This window comes from Saccoglossus kowalevskii, chromosome 2, assembly GCF_978046115.1.
Source record: "Saccoglossus kowalevskii chromosome 2, keSacKowa6.1, whole genome shotgun sequence".
Classification (NCBI taxonomy): domain Eukaryota; kingdom Metazoa; phylum Hemichordata; class Enteropneusta; family Harrimaniidae; genus Saccoglossus; species Saccoglossus kowalevskii.
In genome coordinates this window covers 30,349,135-30,369,316 of record NC_140642.1, presented here as the reverse complement: position 1 = coordinate 30,369,316, position 20,182 = coordinate 30,349,135, and the positions used below count along the sequence as shown (strand labels likewise).

Genomic DNA, 20,182 nt, shown 5'->3' with positions numbered 1-20,182 from the left:
ATCGGCACAAATGTTTTTCATTGGCATTTTTGGCTGTTATTACAAATAAAAGATGTAATATAATAATAAGGTTATCTTGATAATGATGCAAAGTATACATTCAGGCAGATTGCATCATTATAATCACCATCCTGCCTTTATATATACTATGCCAGTATTCTTCTGATATATTATTTAACTTCATGTATTCTTTTGATTTATAGATCTGTTATCAAACATAATCCTGATATAGTTAAGATGGCCATATCACCATTCTTCAGCAATGCAGCGGATGACCTATCAATGACTTTGGAGAATGTCAAGAACACTGGTAGATTCAGTCATGTTAAGACAGTACAAGTTAAACATGGCCATGCTCTAAATTATGTTCCATGTGTATTGCTGCCTGTGCTCACAACAGTCTTTCATCATTTTGGAAAGTACAGCTTTGGAGAGGATATAATCTGTAAGTGTTGTTCAATTATTTCAGGTGTACATATATGTGCAAATAATAGGAAAACTACCATTTATGAGTAAAATGAATATTTTTTTTTTGTAGTGGATCAAGTCCAGGTTTATTGTTATAAAATCTTGAGTACATTGTATTCACTGGGTGCTGAGAAATCGCTCTATGTTAACAGGTTAGTAATTTTATTTGTTTTATTTTAAATGGAAGATTTCAGTTTGATACAGCTCACCCACCAAGAATGGTCTCGCCATGGTTACTGATTTTGTCATGCCCAGCAGACCACTTGCAAATGTTGTCCTGTTCAGCAGACCACTTACAAATGTTGTCCTATTCTGACCACTACTAGTATTATGTCCAGCAGACCACTTGCAAATGTTGTTCTGTCTGGACCACTACTAGTATGATCATGTCCAGCTAACCACTTGCAAATGCAGTCCTGTCCTGACCACTCACTGATTTTGTCATGTCCAGCAGACCACTTGCAAATGTTGTCCTGTCTTGACCACTACTAGTATCATCATGTCCAGCTAACCACTTGCAAATGCAGTCCTGTCCTGACCACTCACTGATTTTGTCATGTCCAGCTAACCACTTGCAAATGCAGTCCTGTCTTGATCACTTACTAATTTTGTCATGTCCACCAGACCACTTGCAAATGTTGTCCTGTCCTGACCACTAACTGATTTTGTCATGTCCAGCAGACCACTTACAAATGTTGTTCTGTCTTGACCATTACTAGTATTGTTATGTCCAGCAGACCACTTGCAAATGTTGTCCTGTCCTGACCACTTACTGATTTTGTCATGTCCAGCAGACCACTTGCAAATGTTGTCCGTTCTGACCACTTGCAAATGTTGTTCTGTCCTGACCACTTACTGATTTTGTCATGTCCAGCAGACCACTTGCAAATGTTGTCCTGTCCAGCAGACCACTAACTGATTTTGTCATGTCCAGCAGACCACTTACAAATGTTGTTCTGTCTTGACCATTACTAGTATTGTTATGTCCAGCAGACCACTTGCAAATGTTGTCCTGTCCTGACCACTTACTGATTTTGTCATGTCCAGCAGACCACTTGCAAATGTTGTCCGTTCTGACCACTTGCAAATGTTGTCCTGTCCTGACCACTTACTGATTTTGTCATGTTCAGCAGACCACTTGCAAATGCTGTTCTGTCCTGACCACTCACTGATTTTGTCCTGCCCAGCAGACCACTTGCAAATGTTGTCCTGTCCAGACCACTTACTAATTTTGTCCTGCCCAGCAGACCACTTGCAAATGCTGTCCTGTCCTGACCACTTACTAATTTTGTCCTGCCCGGCAGACCACTTGCAAGTGCTGTCCTGTCCTGACCACTTACTGATTTTGTCCTGCCCAGCAGATCACTTGCAAATGTTGTCCTGCCCTTACTGACCTTGTCCTGCCCTTACTGACCTTGTCCTGCCCTTACTGACCTTGTCCTGCCCTTACTGACCTTGTCCTGCCTTTACTGACCTTGTCCTGCCCTTACTGACCTTGTCCTGCCCTTACTGACCTTGTCCTGCCTTTACTGACCTTGTCCTGCCCTTACTGACCTTGTCCTGCCTTTACTGACCTTGTCCTGCCCTTACTGACCTTGTCCTGCCTTTACTGACCTTGTCCTGCCCTTACTGACCTTGTCCTGCCTTTACTGACCTTGTCCTGCCTTTACTGACCTTGTCCTGCCTTTACTGACCTTGTCCTGCCTTTACTGACCTTGTCCTGCCCTTACTGACCTTGTCCTGCCCTTACTGACCTTGTCCTGCCTTTACTGACCTTGTCCTGCCTTTACTGACCTTGTCCTGCCCTTACTGACCTTGTCCTGTCCATACTGCTAATGGTGCCATACTCTTAGACTACTGACTTCTGTTGTTCTCACCTATAAGCATTCAGCTATTGTCTACTATAAGCTTTCATTTAAATTACAATTACTCCCTTACTGTATCTGCTGTCATTCCAGTTTCTTATCGCTATTTACTCTTTCCTTCTATTAATCTTGCATATATTTCCTTAAATTCATCCTCTAAATCATCATATAATGTTTGTAATGTCATTGTTTCATTGTTCATAAAATATAATATTGATTCTTGTTCCTACTAGTGGTGAGGCTGTAAAAGAAATTCTTAAAAGGTAACCTATACATTCCTGCAACATCAGCGATATTGTAGCAGGCATGGTGTAAGAATGGAATTGACTCGATTTAACTTTGTTTTTCTCCCTGCTCTTTCCATTTCCCACTGTCACTTTTCCTATTGTTCTTCCTTTACCTGATTTGAGTTTTATAGTCATGATGGTGTGATCTAGCTGAACATTCTATTATATTCCTTGCACTGAATTCTTGTTATGTTAATAAAATCTATGAATTTCCACTGTACTACTAGTATATGTAGTATGTAGATAGGATATTTTTCAAAATTGAAATGTTGCAACACTGATTGCAGTGGATTTCAAAGCAGTGTCAGTGTTGTTAATTATACTGAATAACAGATTGCACTTACTGAGGTGTAACGACCCTGACAATTTGTTACCTTTTACCAAAGCAGACCTGCATATTGTTTTCAAGCATGTTAATTAATCAAGACCTGTTGATGGAAATTTAATGAAAAATTATGCATATTTGCTTTAAAATTATGTATAAAATGCAACATTTCTGTGGGAGAAATTATTTCATTCAATGGTTAAATCACAGTACTAGTGGTCTGATGAAAAAGAAATGTACATGATTTAATTGTGTAATATTAATTCAACTTTTCATTTTTAACTACTGTACAGGCTCAAGCAATTTAGACATCAAATATTTAGTATGTTTCAATGCTTGTTTTTGGAAACGAAAAATAAAAAGTAAACACAACCATATGCAGTTAATTTTGAGTTCTCAATATTTTGTTTAATTAGTGTGCAGGGGGTGTTATTAATTGATTTGAGAGCAATCTGGACACTATTTTGAAATCCACTGTAAACAGTTCAAGTGAATTATAAACAATTTTATATACCATCTTGTCTGAATTGAAATTTGTTAAAAAAATATAAAATGTACCTTTGTTATTATTTGCGCTTTGTCCTACGACTCTTTTATTGTTTGGCAAAATATCAGAATATGTGGTGTATTTTTAGTTTTTTTCATTTCCCTTTCTTATTCTGGTTACTATTTATTATAATACTACCAGAACATTAGAATAGAAGTCCTATAAGTTTTTAGTCTTCTTTCGTTATTTCGGTTCTCTGAATAGACACTGATTCTGTAAACTGAATTTTTGGCAAGAAAAAAGTGAGAAGTAAAATTTGAACTTTTTTTGTATGTATCTTTCTAGACATCGTCCAGCAATTGGAGAATTACTGGCAGCCTTTGCCGCAGCATTTCCTGTTGCATTTTTGGAGCCACATCTCAACAAACATAACAGAAATTCTGTGTTTGGACAGTTAGAGATGCATTCAGCAGATTCGCCGAAAATTGGTAAGTGTAGCAGTTTTGTGATTTTTTTGATAATAATAAAATTACTCTTCATACACTGCTTATGATGACCAGTTCTGGGGGTGACATTGTTTTATATGGATTGACGATTTGTATGTTTTCATACTTTGATCAAATCATCATTTATTTTATATACAAAATATGCAAGTCCATGTATGATAAGATAATCCTTGAATATAATATTGGATTATGTACAATATACTTACTTTTGTACTTATTCATTTTATAGATGAATTAAATCAGATAGTGTCTAATATTCCAACACTAGAAGACACTATTTCTGAAATAGAACAGATGGCTGGATCTGGTGCGAAATATGCAGAATCACCACATGTGATAGAAGTCATATTGCCAATGATATGCAGGTATGGTTGTCCTATTGAATAGTTCTTTGCAGTGGTTAGATGTACACATGATGGGCATGTTGGTCTGAGTTTTGTGTAAAGTATTGACTATAACAGCCAAGTGATTGAGTAGCTAATCAGCAATAGCGTCACAGCTGGTGGTTTCCTGGAGTGATGAGAAACTAGCCATTGTGGTACCAGGCATGATTTCCTGCTGCATACTTTAAAACAGCTGGCCCGAAAATGTCAGTGTTGTTGTTGTGAAGGTTGAGTTATTTTAAGCGGCGAAGTCATAAAGCAGGTGTGATCTTGGCTACTGAGTCATCACTGTCAATAGAAGGTGGAAATTGGATAACTATTTGTTACAATACATAGCAATGCAAAAACAGGGATTGGAATGAAAATAGTTATCAATAGCTGCAACATGAGCATGAATAAATAAATAAATAAATAAATAAATAAATAAATAAATAAATAAATAAATAAATAAATAAATAAATAAATAAATAAATAAATAAATAATAAACAAGTCTATAAATTTACATGTAGCATATACTGTCTCTAGTGTTCGATATAAATGGATTTGAGAAATGTGTTTTTTGGCAATACTAAACCTAATGACATTTAATTGCTTTTCAGTTACCTGCCAACATGGTGGCCACATGGACCAGATAACATCACCAGACGTCAGGGGTGAGTTGAATTATATAATGGCGATCTATCTCGTAGTTGAATGTTTTTCTCTGTTGCAATAAGATGTCTGCTCTATTTGTTCATTATTTGTAAATTAATATGTTTATTGTAGGAATTATTGGACTATGGTTGGATCTCGACACATGAATGCCACACTGGCTAATGTTTTAAAACTGATCAATAACAATCTGGGAAGCGTAGATTCACCTTGGATGAACAGAATTGCTAGTAAGTGTCAACAGATTGATTTATAGATACCATGTGCATTCTCTTGCTGTATTATAAATATTGAATAAAACTAGAATATCAATTTTAGAATAATTCTTAGAATTTGATAATATTTCTCACATGGTATCAATATTTTGTCAAGTGTACATTGTCATCTTTACATAAATCAAAATTTAGGTATATAGGAGTTTGTTGTAAGAGCTACATTTGGCATTGGAAAAAATATTGTATAAGGAAACAAATTTTATTTGAATTTTTGTCATACTTCATATATTTTGCTTAACAATTTTCTCTGAATTGTTCAGTAATTTTTTTTTATATTCTCATTAGCTTGCACATTGCCTATATTGACTGATGCCAGAGCAGATTTATTGAAATCACACTTCCTACCAGTTGTTGAAAAAATCAAGGATAAGTCTTGTAAGACATGGGCCAGTGAAGAACAGATGAAGAGAGACTTTCCCCAAGGAGGTAGTGAAATGGAAGAAGTAGAGTTTCTGATTCTAGAGGTAACAATTTATATAATATTTTATTGATGCAAACACCTGAGTGACTCAAAAGAATATTAGGTATAAAATGATTAAATAATTTGAATAATCAGCTCATAGTCAGAGATATACTGTAGAATACTTTATTTTCGTTTGGAATTTATTTTCGCTATTTTCGCTAAAGGGATGATTCCGTGAAAATAAAATCCAGCGAATATACCTTTTTTCCTATATTTCACATTAAACTCATCAAAAATCAGTGAAAATAAATTCCATACAAAACGTCCAGAAAGCCTTTTCAGCGAAAATAAAGTATTCCACAGTATATGACATACAAGTATTAACCCTGTTTCAGTCTGAAAACTTGTTTGTATTCAATATTAATTATGACAATGCATATTCATATTGAAACAAACTATGATAAAGGAAATAATATCATATAACAAAGGGCAAGGTGACCAGGGTTTAGCTATGTTATATAATTATGATGAATTCATTGTTCTTATCCATTTTTGGCCAGAATTGTTCCCATCTAAATTTTAGCCGAGGCTTTCAGCGTGAAATGTTTATCCATCTGTCCATTAATTATTTAATCTAGATTCTCAATGGACAAGTTTTTCAGTTACCCTGTCTGTGTATATGCTTTATGTATGTGTGTTTATGTCACTGATATCTCAAGAACCATGCATTGGATTTCAATGAAGTTTGGTATGTTTTTAGTGATTAGTTTTTTGTCAAAATCAGTGCATATTAATTATTTTCTTCCTTTTATTTTTCAGGAGTACAATTTAGTTGTTAGAGATCTATATGCATTCTACCCACTTCTGATCAAGTTTATAGATTTACATCGGTAAGTTGGTCTTGCACATTTATAAATTTGTTTCTTTTTGTTTTTTGTACATTACATATAACTTTGTCTTAATTTTATAATTTATTCGTTTGTAGGTCTAGTTGGTTGAAAACACCAAGTCTAGATGCTGAGCAAGTGTTTGATAAAGTCTCTGATGTCTTCTTATCATGGACTAAATCACCTGTAAGTTTCTACTGCTGTACACATGTTTGTTGAAGCTGCGGATTATTTCGCAGTATTGAAATTCCTTTTATAGGAGAGGGTCTGAGCTTCTTTGACAATGCGAGACCGCCCCTTATTCTTGCCATGTAGAATGAGACGTACAACCTTTATTAGAATTTGAGGAACAACGTGATTTTTCCCATACTTTCTGTATATTGTTGTTTGATATGAATTCCAATACTATTCCAAATATTCAAAACATTTTCATATTAAAGTTTCCAGTAATGATATTATTTTTCCATTATTTTCAAGGAAGTTAAATTTGCTCAGGAGCATGAAATTTGAATCTCCCATAATGCATTGCACATATGCTCAGTGATATGCTCAGTTCTGTGAAATTTGAATTTATTTCCCACAATGCATTGTACAAACTCAGTCACATACTCAGTAGTGTGAAATTTTAATTCAGCCCAAATTCCCTTAAATCAAGAAAAAATGCATCGACATTACTTTTACTATGTGTTCTTGATGTGATCTAAAAAATTATTACTTGCACACCAGGTGAATATGTGTTGTCATGGTAATATTCTATTGCTCATTCATCAAAAATCTAGAAATATAAGTTTGACATCAAGTCATTAAATTTCTTTCAATGATTTTCTGTGGTTTGTTTCTCACTTTTAATAAAGAATTACCGGCGTGAGGAACAGAATTTTGTTGCTCAGAATGAGATGGAGGCAGTGATAATGATGTCTAGTGCCAGTAGAAAGATGTCCATGGCACCAGGTGATACTTATAAAGACAAAAAGAAAGATTCCAGGGCCACAGATACTCTGCAGAATAGCTTGCTTGTGGCATGCTTGAAACGCTTAATACCAATTGGTATGAATCTATATGGGGCAAGAGAACAAGAACTTATTCATCAGGCCAAACAAAAGTTTTTAGAAGTAAGTAATATAGAACTTGGTGTTTATAAGATAAACGAGAGCCTCTCTGAGTGCATTTTAACACAATTCAATTACATGTATGTGTTGAAACTAGAATCTATTGACATATTTCTACCAATTATTTTCTAAACAATTTTTACAGACATAAACAAAAAATGACTGTATTTGCTTATGTTAAATGACATAGGTGTATGTATATATGGTGAAAATAAGCCGTATTTTAGTGATACATTAACAATGAATGCAATTTCTGTTTTTGTATGCTGGTGGTAATTTTCAAACCCACCATTTGGGTGTGTTTAGTTGAAAAGCAAAGGAATAATTGATGAAAATGAAAATGAGGATTCACTGAAGAAATGAACAAAACTAATATTGGGGAAAAAACATCTTGTAGATAATAAATAAAAGTTAGTATAATCAGTGTTGAGTATACCAATGTTATATGGAGCTTTATAGTTAATAATTTTTTTTTTTATTTCATTGCAGAAAGAAACAGAGAAAGATGTTTCTGAGTTTTTACAAAGTGCTCTACATCTCGGAGAAGATAAGGTGGTTGATGATACTTCTTCAGATTCTGATCTCCCGATTGCACAGCATGCAAGTTCCTTTCCTTATTTTCTGCCTTTATTCTTTCATCCACCCCACCCCCAACATGACTCCTGAGTCTTTCCTTTACTTCTTGTATGAATTCACATCTATCTCTCTCTTTCTCTTTCCACTCAGTTACCCGGTAGTTAGTGCATGTTGTCCCAATTAAGCACAAGAAATATTATAATTATTCCTGCAGTATATTTTTATATTATCTCAGAGTTTATAGCATCATTGTTGTCAGAACTGACCATATTCATAGGAAGGGTTATGCTTCAACAATCATTGTCATAATTATAGCGTCCAGTTTATAGATATCTGCTAAAAGCCAGCTCAATAGTGCAAGTAAATTCAAACAATAATAGAGCAATAGAATTGGCAGTTCAGATGATGTCAGTTAAATGCAAATTTTTTCACGAACTGGAAACATGACATTATGTAAATGAAACAAGTTAATCAGAGTCATGTGTGTTCAAGTTTGACTTAAGGACATTGAGTTACGAAAACACAAAATTCCAAAAGTGGCCACGCCCATATTTTAGAAACCACACCCACTTTTGCTTAACCATGCCAAAATTATAACTTGATGTTCATTGAACAGTTAGTGAAACTGAGTTACAGGTAACATACATGTTTTTTTAACTAAATGTCCATAACTCAAACAAATCAGCATCTCGTCCAGGTCCAAGATAACTGCTGTGTGTGATCAATATTTGGGTATAGTAATGACTAAATCACTCATTACAAAATGGATCTTAATAGAAGAAATACCCCCACATGCTTGCACAGTGTGTTATACTGGTACAAGTTGTGAGAAATGGTGTAGTTACTGTGGCTGTACATTTGTCATTTCAGTCCCAGAAGGCAAACAACTGGCAGCGACAGCTGTACAGTAAGATGTCCATGAAGCATATGGCTGGCTTAGTGGAATTAACAATGGAGAAATCAGTTGAGAGAATTCTGAAGATGGCTGAAGTCCTCTATCGCTTACATGTGGTATGCTTGCATTTCATATACTTTGATAACAAGTTTGGTTGAAATACTAGCAGATTTGATCTAACCATTTCTAGCTCCTTCAAAATAGAAATAGAATTGTTTTCTTCAATATCACTTGTGGTGACAATAGCCTTGTCATCAAATAAATACTTATGAATATAAAGTTCAAATTTATTTTTCATGGTTTCATGCAGGTTGATCATCCACCAGCTTCTAAGAAGAGTGCATGGCGACGTTTGATGTCTGCGCAGAGGAAGAGAGCAGTCATGGCCTGCTTCAGAATGATACCTTTACATAGTTTACCGAGGTAATGACAATAATTATTTCAGTTTATGATATAAATTCAGTTAAGCAATAATCCATTGGCCCTGTTGTGTAGGTGCAGGTACTTCTATAACACCAATGATGCCACCTTGGTTTGTGTTTCACCACATGCTTAATGGGTCATCAGTTTCGTATAATCTCCTTATTCATTATAATAATCATACATTTGCATTTGACTCTTCATTGTCTTTTATCACCACAGACATCGTGCAATAAATTACTTTTTACGCGCATATCGAGAGAAGTGGCTGTTAACGGAAGAATCAGCTGAGCATACCCTGATTGAAGACCTGACTGTGAGTTTATTTACCACTCATTTAAGTTGGAAAGAGTTTGCACAATACAACAAAATGATACGCTTGGTATGCGAAAGCACTGAAAAATTTATATTATTTATCACTGTTCTCTAAAATTGTCGTGCAAATTTGTTAAAAATAACATACCTCAACTCAAATTTAGTATTAAATAATAGCAATTATGTATAACTAAAATATCTGCCATTTAATGCCTGCAGTTCCTCTGTAAATGATATATATAAATTCAAATTATCAGAACCAGTGCTTGACTCTTCATTTATTTCATTTTCTATAGACTATTAACAGTGGAGTTGAAGGGGAGGAAGATAATACTATAAGATCACCAGATCCTTTGCAACAACTGATAATGGCATTTGGTAGGGGTACAGGATTGGAACAAGAGTAAGTAAACACTCTACCTACTTCCATGATCTAATCACTGATTGATATTCACATAGCTGTAATAATCACCAACTCTTGTGTGTGTTTTTTTCAGTGGATTAACAGCTGATAAGTTATACATGTCCTATGCTGATATTATGAGCAAGGTTGGTCACAGAAATTATTATTGTACTACCCTTGTTAACACATTGGAGGAAACAAAAATTTTTAGCGAAATAGTTGTCAGAGAGCATATTGTACCTCATTACCTACATTTCTCTTATCCAATCTGTCCATTACTGACACTCACTAGGAAACAAATCTATCGATGAATTTTAAATAGCTATCTTTATCATATATATCTATATTCATCTTTGCAGAGTTGCCATGGAGCTGATGATGATGATGACGATGATGACGGGGAAGATCCTGGTGCATCTTTCCAGGTGAAATATAAATTAACACATTTGAGAGAATCGGCATTCATTATTTACAATAGGTGTGAAATGCGTAACATTACAAACATTTCTGTCCTGGTGCCAGTATTGATGTGGGATATTGAGCTTCTGACTTGATTATTAGAATTATGGTATGGACCATGCCCAGATGAACCAGATAACCATTTATAAATGTTGACTTGACTTGATATTACATACTAATATACCACACATGAAGAACTTGATGAAACAAACTCAACATATCTCTTTACAGGCAACAACTTCTTTCTTATTGTTATTCTTTGTATTTTAGGAACAAGAGATGGAGAAACAAAGGTTGTTGCATGAACAAGCTAGATTAGCCAATAGAAATGCAGCCGAAATGGTACTTATGGTAATTAGTGCCAGTAAAGGTACGTCCTTTAAATTAGCTCAACAAATAAAGTTGTCATATGTGCATGTTACAAAACCCCCTTTTTGCAAAACTAGGTTGAAATACTGTAAAATACTTTATTTAGCTGGAATTAATTTTTGATGAAAAGACTTTTGGGTATTTTGTATGGAATTTTTCCCCCCTGATTTCTGGTGAGTTGAATGTAAAATATAGGAAAAAAGGTATATTAGCTGGATTTTATTTTCACTGGGTTGTTCTATTGGGTATTTAATTTTAGGTTTCGCATCACAAATAGAATCGCACTTTCCAATTGTTGCTATTCCTTCTTTGAATACATGTCTGACACATTGGTTGTATGCGTAACTTTGCAGGTAAACGCTCTGATATGGTGATGCATACTCTCAACCTAGGTATATCTTTATTAAAAGGTGGAAATACAGCCGTTCAGAAAGTGAGTTTGGGTTTATTTATATTTTATAAAAATAAATCAGTGTCATTTAATAATTTTGTTATGATTAGATTTGTGTTGAATTGTAATCATGTTTTGAATTGTTATGCTTTATACAGATAACCCCTCGTATATATATATATATATATATATATATATATATATATATATATATATATATAATATATGTGTGTCTCACACCAATATATTACATATGTGTGTCGATGATAGTCTCAAATGTTTTAGCATCAAAATTTAAAATAAATGAATATTAAAAGTATATTTCAACTTTGTATGTTTGTTGGTATAATATCTTTCACTAAGTAAAACTGGAATACAGCTTTTAGTTATTGTATGCCACTAACTGGTTTACCATAATGGTTGATAACTATTGTCGTTTGACTTTTCAGCGCATGCTACATCATCTGCAAGATAAAATGGATGTTGGATTCTTCATTAGTGTAGCTGAACTCATGGAGCAGTGCACGTATGTATCTTAATTCCTGTAATACACTCTGTATATAGGTGGTTTACATGCATTGCTCTTCATGGTATATTGAGTAAGAATTGTAATATTACTTTATGTCGCCAGACCTTTTCTTGATTTTGGTATTATTCAGAGGGAAAACGTCATAACATTTTTCTGAATCTAAAAGTCGGATACTGTAAAACGCTTTTTCACTACCGGGTACTAGGAATTTTCTTTAATTTTTACTGCTATCAAAATTCACAGTATTTTAACCCTATGAGCACTGTAGTCAACTTTCACAACCACAACCATTCACAAAATAAAATGTTACATTTTTGACATTTTTTTCTTCCAAATTTTGATCAAGACTAAACTAATCGAAAATTATGTCTTTTTGGTCACACAAATACATAAAACAGGCAAAATTAAGAATTAAGTGGTCTAAAGCGTTTAAGCAGATAACAGCTCTTGAACTCAAAATACTTTTCTAAGGAATACATACGGAATTAATATATATCATGAGGGTACTGGTAATTCTATATCATTAATTACTTTCTATCTGTATTCAGTGTATTGGATCTAGAGGCATGTGAAAGATACAATAAAGCAGAAGGTCTGGGTGTAGGTTCTGGAGAAGCTGCAGGTAAGTCAAAGTATAAAAAAAAATCAGTGATTCTATTCTATGTTCTTTAGCTACTGTTTGAATGGTTGAGGTGATGTTGGTGGTTGGGATATTTTATTACTAAATTCAGATTGTTTGAATCAGTTGACTTTCTTCTAGTAATGATGTCCAATATCCATGGGGATTTATTCTCAAAACTGCATGAAAAAAATATTTTCGCACAATGATAGTAACAAATTGTATTTATTGTTCATTTTGACCGAAGAGATCTTAACAGTCATTTGTGTCTACGGTCACTTGTATTTTTCTGTGTATAAGCATGACACTTGTATGTTTGTTAAATGCACCATGCATTACACAGTTTCTATTTTTAGTTAAAGTAGATAGTTAGATATCACACGATATTTTTTTCTTCCAAGTAAGCATGGTATACATTTTTATTATTTTTTATGAAGAAAATATTTCTATGAAGGAAATATACCGTGTTTGCTCTCTTAAAAGTGCATGCGAAATGTAAAGGTCTGAGATTTCATATTTTAATGATCCATCATACAATACATGTTCAATAGTGATGCATTTTTTAGAGAGTGTTTTACAGTATAATTATAATATTGTTAATTAATGTTAATTATTGGAGATTTCAAACTGGAAATTGTGTAACAGGAATATAATCCACAGAAACACACATCTCTCTTGTTCATGCATAGAATAGTACATTACTAAACTATAGTCCTTCAGTTATATAGGTCCATTGAACACATACGTAAACAACAATTAATGTCATGCATGTACCAATCCTTTATAGAATCATATAATAATATACCCAACCTAATTCAATAAGCACTGCTAAATAGAAATATTGCTCTGTTATTATTATTATTATTAGTTGTTTTGAGTGAGAGTTAAATCTGTTTTTATATATGCTTAATATTCAGTCGGCTGATGTTTAGTGTTGCGTTGTATCTGTTACTTTGATTTCAGTGGTTTTGTGCGTATTGTTGTTATTTACATTCGCAGTGTTCATAATGTTTCTAACTGCATGTATAAATTTTTTTTGCATGGATGTTTTTCTGTTTTACGAAAAGACGAGTTCCGATATGCAGGTAATTCACAATGATTATGAAGCTATGATTTTTATTTTTGCTTCATGTCAAAGGTCATATTCTGCCAAAAACTCGCAACGAAAAGATAGCCTTCAATCGATTCAAAGCTTCAAAACAGAAAGAATAAATAATCCACATCATTTTCTTCAGTTTGGCTGTGAGACAAAATGACAGAATATGATCATGTCAGTTGCAAATTTTTATTGGCTGCAATTGTCAGCAGGCATGGGTCAGTTTTGCTCCAAATTGTTGGTTAGATAGCTAGAAATGAAGATGATATGCAATTATAGGCAACACTGTAGCAGATGAGTGCACTCGCGTTAACACGGTTGAATGACAACACCCAAAATTCTTACCAGCTTTGTAATGCATGTACTAATAAAACCCACCATGCAGCGACTCATCCACTCACTCACCCACACTTACTTACCAGCTTAATTACCCACAGGATAATTAGTTCCATCCATTTTACTTTCCACCTATGCAAACCTCTGTATGGTGATGGACTAGTTTACTTTTACATAGGGATGATATTGTAAAGGGTGCATGTGAGATCACTGTGGGCATCCTATAATATTTCTTTGATTCATCTCGCATTGCATTGATCAACTGTGTTAATTAAAACAAAATCTGTTGTCATGGTAACCAAGTACAAGTCATGAAATCTATTTTTAACTATACCATTTGATACAAGAAATGACTTAAAGGGCGGTGGCCATCGCGTACCCCATTTTCGAATTGCATGTAAACAATGTATTTTACACGTGTTATGTATGTCGCAATGAGTCCCATATCAAACAGGTTGCAGCACAACGACCATTGCCCTTTAAACCCTTTAAAAGAAGATAATTGTTATTTTTAATTGCTTGTACTAGGTTCATATGAACACATTTCTTGTAGTATGTACATACGTACTCTCTCATAAAAAGTGCAACTTTTCTCAAAGCTGCAGTCCCTATTTTGTATTATATGCAGAACATATTTCATTGAATATTGTGATTACCATGATAAATATAATATAATAGTTTAACAACAAATTCTGAAATATTGGCACACTGAAACTAGCCTGAACTTGACAGAACAATTATAATTGCTGTGTTTACTTTTAGGAGGTCCTTCTAAATTTGATTTCATGATTCTGTCAGATAACATTTCTTCATAGAAAACCAAGACCCCCTAACGATGCTTATCTGATTCAGTGAGAGGTTTTCTACAGATAATACATAGTGGGAGTTCAACTTCACTGTTGTACATGCTATATATGTTTAAATAATGTGACACAACCAAGACTTGTTCTACTGTGTCAACAATTTGAGATCCACAAGCCCATATCTTTGAAGAAAAAGTTTCTCAATTACCCGGCATTCATACACATGTTCTGTTCTCAGAAAGTTATTCTTGTCTGCTTAGTTCCACATCACATGTGCCGCAAGTTGTTCCTTATCCTTCTTTGAATTCATTAATACCCAAAATTAATTCTGGTAAGTTAAGAGATGCTAAAAAAAAAGATTGGCAATGAATCACATGATGTTCATTCAACCAAAGAGTTCTTCACAAAATCAAATGGTTCACGGGCGAGTGAATAATTGTAAAGTGCATCCTGATTAATTTCCTCATTATTGTGTTGGAGATGAGATATTATGTTGTAATTCACATTGTAGGGGAGAAAGCTTTACATGATGCGCCGTTCACCTGTGCGTTATATAGATTTTTACAACTCTTATGTGAAGGCCATAATTTAGGTATGTTGCATTTTACTTTTTTTCATCTGATTTATAAATTACAACGTTAGTGGCGGAAGGGGGTCAGCAGTTTATGTCTGAGATGGTGTTTCATGGCAGTACTATGGTAAAACAAAGTAACTACTATATTTGCTCCATAAGCTTTAAGTTTTTCTATGGTTGTAATAAGTACATGTAATATTTTAATGATTTACTAGCCTATGCAATATTTGGTTTATATGCAAATTTATTGAAGATGTGCTTCTAATGGAAAAAATTCAAAATTGTGTCTTGTTTTTTAATTACTTCACTGATTGTATGTTTCATTTGACATTGCAGATTTTCAGAATTATCTTCGAACACAGACTGGTAATCATACCACAGTAAATATTATTATCTGCACAGTTGATTACTTACTGCGAATGCAGGTTAGTACTCACACTAATTTACAGTTAGCTTTGGCAAATCTTCATCTAACTCAGAAACCAATAAGCAATAGCCTTACAGATGAACGATGGAAAAGTTTGTGATTTTTTTAGGAATCTGAATTTTGTGTTACAGTTTTTTTCAGTGCTGAGTCTGATTCAAGCTGGCAGCATAAATTACAGTAGATTATATTATTATCACTTGTATGATAGATAACTGTCCACTAAATAATCATAGTATACTTGCAAAGAATGTCTCTGCTGTTCTCTTTATACTTCCCTCTAGCAGTTCTGTGATGAAATCTTTTGTTTATAAATATGCCTTTCTTTTGTTGTTTTTTATCTTTTGAACAGTTGATGTAATATACAATGTGCTGTAAATCAGATTTCGTCTTAAAAAAATAATTCTGCAGATATTACCACAAAGATAAAGATTCATAAATTCATAAATATAATGTTTAATGTTTGTTTCAGGAATCCATCAGTGATTTTTACTGGCATTATTCAGGCAAAGATGTCATTGATACCCAGGTATGTTGTTAAAACATCTCACATAAGTAAAGCAGCTAAGAGTTTGTTCAGATGGGGGAAAAAGCATCTCTGTCATTTGTAGATAGGTATTGAGTGACAGCGAAATCTCCTGTAGTTTCTGTGTACTTTATACACACATGTATATAGTGTCATCAGTGGGGGATATTTTATAAATTTAAACTTATCAGTGTTATATCATTTCAAATTCTGTTACTATTGATTTTCAGGGAAGAGAGAATTTCTCCAGAGCCATTAAAGTCACGACACAAGTCTTCCGAACCCTTACAGAATATATTCAGGTATTAAACATAAATTGGTATAACTGATAAATTATAGTAACTCCTGATATTTTTTTCACTTTAGTTTTTGGCTACAAGCCAGACCAAGTAAATAGCAATGTGTCTTCTGATTAATTTGCAGAAAGGTATATCCAACCAATCAGAGATTTTCTTCTAACTCCCCCAGTTGACTAACTTTAAGCTTTTCAATTATGTGTTAGGATTGTTTTTTAAGACTATTCTCTAAAGTCTAAATCTTACCCTTTCATACATTACATTATTGAATGACTGTTCTTAAAGAAACTATTATTAAAAGGAGAATGTTGATCTGATGGTTTTTCTACTCACCTCGATTTTATCAATGAGCTGGTTAGATGCATTTATGGCTTAGCCTTTTCACCACCAGTTCCCTTTTTTCTTCACAAATTCACAAAATAGTCTCATTTATAGTCTGCATTGTCCTTCAGAAGATAAGGACAAAAATAAGTAAAAACTGAATATTAACTCAAATTTTGTCTGTTGGCTCTAAAATTAAAGTTCATTTCCAGAAATATTGAAGAATACAAGAAAAAAAAGTGTAGAATAATTTGGGCGAAAAGTCTGGTGATGAAAAGGCTAAAGAAACCACTGCCACTGATTGGCATGACTTCAAAGCTACCAGTATCACTTACATTATGACATGAGACCAAGTATTTTACTGTCAACTACAAAAAAGTTTCACCATGAAGTATTATTTTTATTTTCTCTGTTTAGGGTCCATGTACTCTGAATCAGTTAGGAATTGCCCACAGTAGATTGTGGGATGCTATAGGAGGTTTTCTTCATGTATTTGCAAATCTACAGAAGAAACTATCTCAAGATATTAGTCAGTTAGAATTATTACGTGAACTACTGAATCTACAGAAAGAAATGGTGATAATGTTACTCAGCTTGCTGGAAGGTAAAATTCTGTAGTCATCATGTATGACCTCTGTAAGGTCACACATCTTGGAACTTTCTGGAGGCATAATTTCACTGTTAATGAGAATTTCTTGATTTATTTCCCACCATAAACAATTCATGTACATTGTATAATAATGAAAAGTATGGCTGTTAGCGCAATACCTCCAAAAGTACCAGGATGTGTGACCTTTAGGAGACACGCATAAGGTATATTGAGACATACTTGGAGCATGATTTTTGCTCACATGGTTCATTGGTTTGGATAAATTTATGCCAATTTTCGTTTGTGATTAACATTGGTGAGTGATTTTTACTTTCCAAAACACTTAAAAATGTTCATGAAAACTAATCAAATATAATTAATGTATTTTGTTTTTTAGGTAATGTAATGAATGGAACAATTGGTAAGCAGATGTTTGATGCATTAGTGGAATCATCGTCTTATTTGGAGGTCAGTACATATTGATGTATTTATTCTTGTTGACATTTGTATAATTCTTACTAGACTAACTGACTCATTGCTTGTCTCTCTGTTCTCCTACAGATGATTCTAAATTTCTTTGATATGTTCCTAAAAGTGAAGGATATCACATGCTCAGATGCATTCCTGGTGAGTCCTCATGCTATAATATTTAACACCAACATTTACGTTTTTATTCACCTTAGGTACTCAAAGAGTTTAGTCTATATCACAATGATTCAAATAGGAATGTTTAATTCATTTTGTTTTAATGAATGCTGTTCCGAATACTGACTTGCTTTGAATACCTAATTGCAGTCAAATTTTACACTCATGTCACACATACTGACACACTTGTTTTAAGTTCAAATTCAAAGTGACTGATTCATTTCAGTTTTAACATTTCAGTATGCAGGTCTGTGTTATGTTCATTGTTTAATTAACATTTGAATGTTATTGTCTTTAGGAGATGGATGTTAACGGTGATGGATGGGTGTCAGCTAAAGAGTTCAGGGACGCCATGGAAGCTCAAAAGATGTATACAACGTAAGTATTTACTCTAGACTATTAGAAGCACATAGAATCGCACATAAACCAACTATCACATTTGTTTGTGTATTAAAGTCATGCGCTATTAATAGAGTAATTATGGTATATTTAAATTTAGGTGCAGTAGAAATAAACTTCAGTCACATTAATAATATTTGATTGCTTATTTAAAAAAATTGAATTCTTATTAATTTAATTAATAGCTAAGATGAGATTATCTTGAATTTTATTCAATTCAGGGAGGAAATTGAATACATGTTGTCATGTGCCGACACCAATCAAGATGGTAAACTAGATTATGCTGAGTTTACAGAAAGATTTCACAACCCTGCAAAAGAAATTGGTAAGTTGATGTTATATTATATAAATTATTAGGTATTTGAAATAGATATATAGTATTGATGGTTGTACTAATAGTTGATAGTATTTATAAGTTATGGTTTAGTACTATTGGTAGTTGGTCAATGGTATTGATAGGTTAATCAGTAATCAATGTTAAATATTATGTGCTGCTGATTTGCATTTGTTTGATCAAGTACTATTTGTTAAGTCATATATGTCCACTACATGGTAATACAAGCGTATTTAACTAAGCACTGACTTTTCTTTTTCTGGTAGGGTTTAATTTAGCTGTACTCTTAACCAACTTATCAGAGCATATGTCCAATGATCCAAGGTATGTTACAATCTTCTATTTCCTACCATTCCACTCTATATTAGATGAACATTCAATATTCACCATTTCAACCGTCTTGATTATACCCAGGAACAATGTGTGTCATATGATTACAGTGTGTCAGTTTTATAAGATGGATCATATTTGGGGAAATGTTATGGTTGTTGTCCATACTGTCCAGTTGCATAAGAAGACAACATAGTATCCAATATTTATATAATGATTTTTCTGTTCACAGGCTTGGCAGACTTATTGGATTAGCTGGCAGTTTCTTGAGTCATTTTGAACCTAATCTTGGACGTATCGAAATAATGGGTATGGAAATTAATATTAGTGTTAAATAAAACTGTAATATATTGTGATTGATAGTTGTCATCATTCAGGTCCTTTCAGCTGAGCACAAAATCCTTCTTCATAATGTTTAATGTAGGTTTCATGAAAAGGTAAAATAGGTGGATCTAGTAATTTGCATACATGTAAGATAAATATCTCGTGACATAGAAATTGCCTCAACCTTTTTTTTTTGTTCATTTTTTTAAAGATATTCATTACACACTTTGTACTCTGTTTATTATCACAGGTAGTGCAAAGAGAATTGAACGTGTATATTTTGAAATCAAGGAGTCAAACATTGAACAATGGGAAAAACCTCAGATCAAGGTAAATTTGTTTAGTAATATGTAGTATTTTGTTTTAGGGTACTGGGTAGAACATGGTATGTTTAACTAAAGGTGGTTCTTTGAGTGGGAAGATTGTTTTTAGGTGTTCTGAAAAATTACATGATAATAGCAATATGCTTTATCCCTCAGCTTCTGCTTCAAATTTTATTCTTATTGAATAATTACATTTTTAAATTACTTTGTTTTGTTTTAACTTGAAAGATTTTCTTTAT

At 33.4% G+C, this 20,182-nt stretch overlaps 1 protein-coding gene across 1 annotated transcript in view; it reads left to right on the top strand.

Annotated features, from left to right (window-relative positions):
- The window catches only part of LOC100328999 (ryanodine receptor), a 145,568-nt gene that overhangs the window by 88,885 nt on the left and 36,501 nt on the right, over positions 1-20,182 (top strand). The window contains exons 78-112 of the mRNA XM_085494156.1: positions 204-445; positions 539-620; positions 2,567-2,596; positions 3,778-3,920; positions 4,168-4,303; positions 4,922-4,975; positions 5,088-5,203; positions 5,534-5,712; positions 6,471-6,541; positions 6,637-6,724; positions 7,393-7,650; positions 8,137-8,247; positions 9,094-9,234; positions 9,429-9,541; positions 9,761-9,854; positions 10,150-10,256; positions 10,351-10,402; positions 10,616-10,681; positions 10,986-11,085; positions 11,438-11,517; positions 11,925-12,001; positions 12,553-12,626; positions 13,691-13,708; positions 15,370-15,450; positions 15,769-15,857; positions 16,329-16,385; positions 16,613-16,684; positions 17,417-17,603; positions 17,986-18,056; positions 18,150-18,215; positions 18,532-18,611; positions 18,854-18,957; positions 19,233-19,290; positions 19,529-19,605; positions 19,871-19,950. Coding sequence (XP_085350282.1) covers positions 204-445; positions 539-620; positions 2,567-2,596; positions 3,778-3,920; positions 4,168-4,303; positions 4,922-4,975; positions 5,088-5,203; positions 5,534-5,712; positions 6,471-6,541; positions 6,637-6,724; positions 7,393-7,650; positions 8,137-8,247; positions 9,094-9,234; positions 9,429-9,541; positions 9,761-9,854; positions 10,150-10,256; positions 10,351-10,402; positions 10,616-10,681; positions 10,986-11,085; positions 11,438-11,517; positions 11,925-12,001; positions 12,553-12,626; positions 13,691-13,708; positions 15,370-15,450; positions 15,769-15,857; positions 16,329-16,385; positions 16,613-16,684; positions 17,417-17,603; positions 17,986-18,056; positions 18,150-18,215; positions 18,532-18,611; positions 18,854-18,957; positions 19,233-19,290; positions 19,529-19,605; positions 19,871-19,950 — 3,454 coding nt within the window. The remainder of the gene's footprint in view (positions 1-203; positions 446-538; positions 621-2,566; positions 2,597-3,777; positions 3,921-4,167; positions 4,304-4,921; positions 4,976-5,087; positions 5,204-5,533; positions 5,713-6,470; positions 6,542-6,636; positions 6,725-7,392; positions 7,651-8,136; positions 8,248-9,093; positions 9,235-9,428; positions 9,542-9,760; positions 9,855-10,149; positions 10,257-10,350; positions 10,403-10,615; positions 10,682-10,985; positions 11,086-11,437; positions 11,518-11,924; positions 12,002-12,552; positions 12,627-13,690; positions 13,709-15,369; positions 15,451-15,768; positions 15,858-16,328; positions 16,386-16,612; positions 16,685-17,416; positions 17,604-17,985; positions 18,057-18,149; positions 18,216-18,531; positions 18,612-18,853; positions 18,958-19,232; positions 19,291-19,528; positions 19,606-19,870; positions 19,951-20,182) is intronic.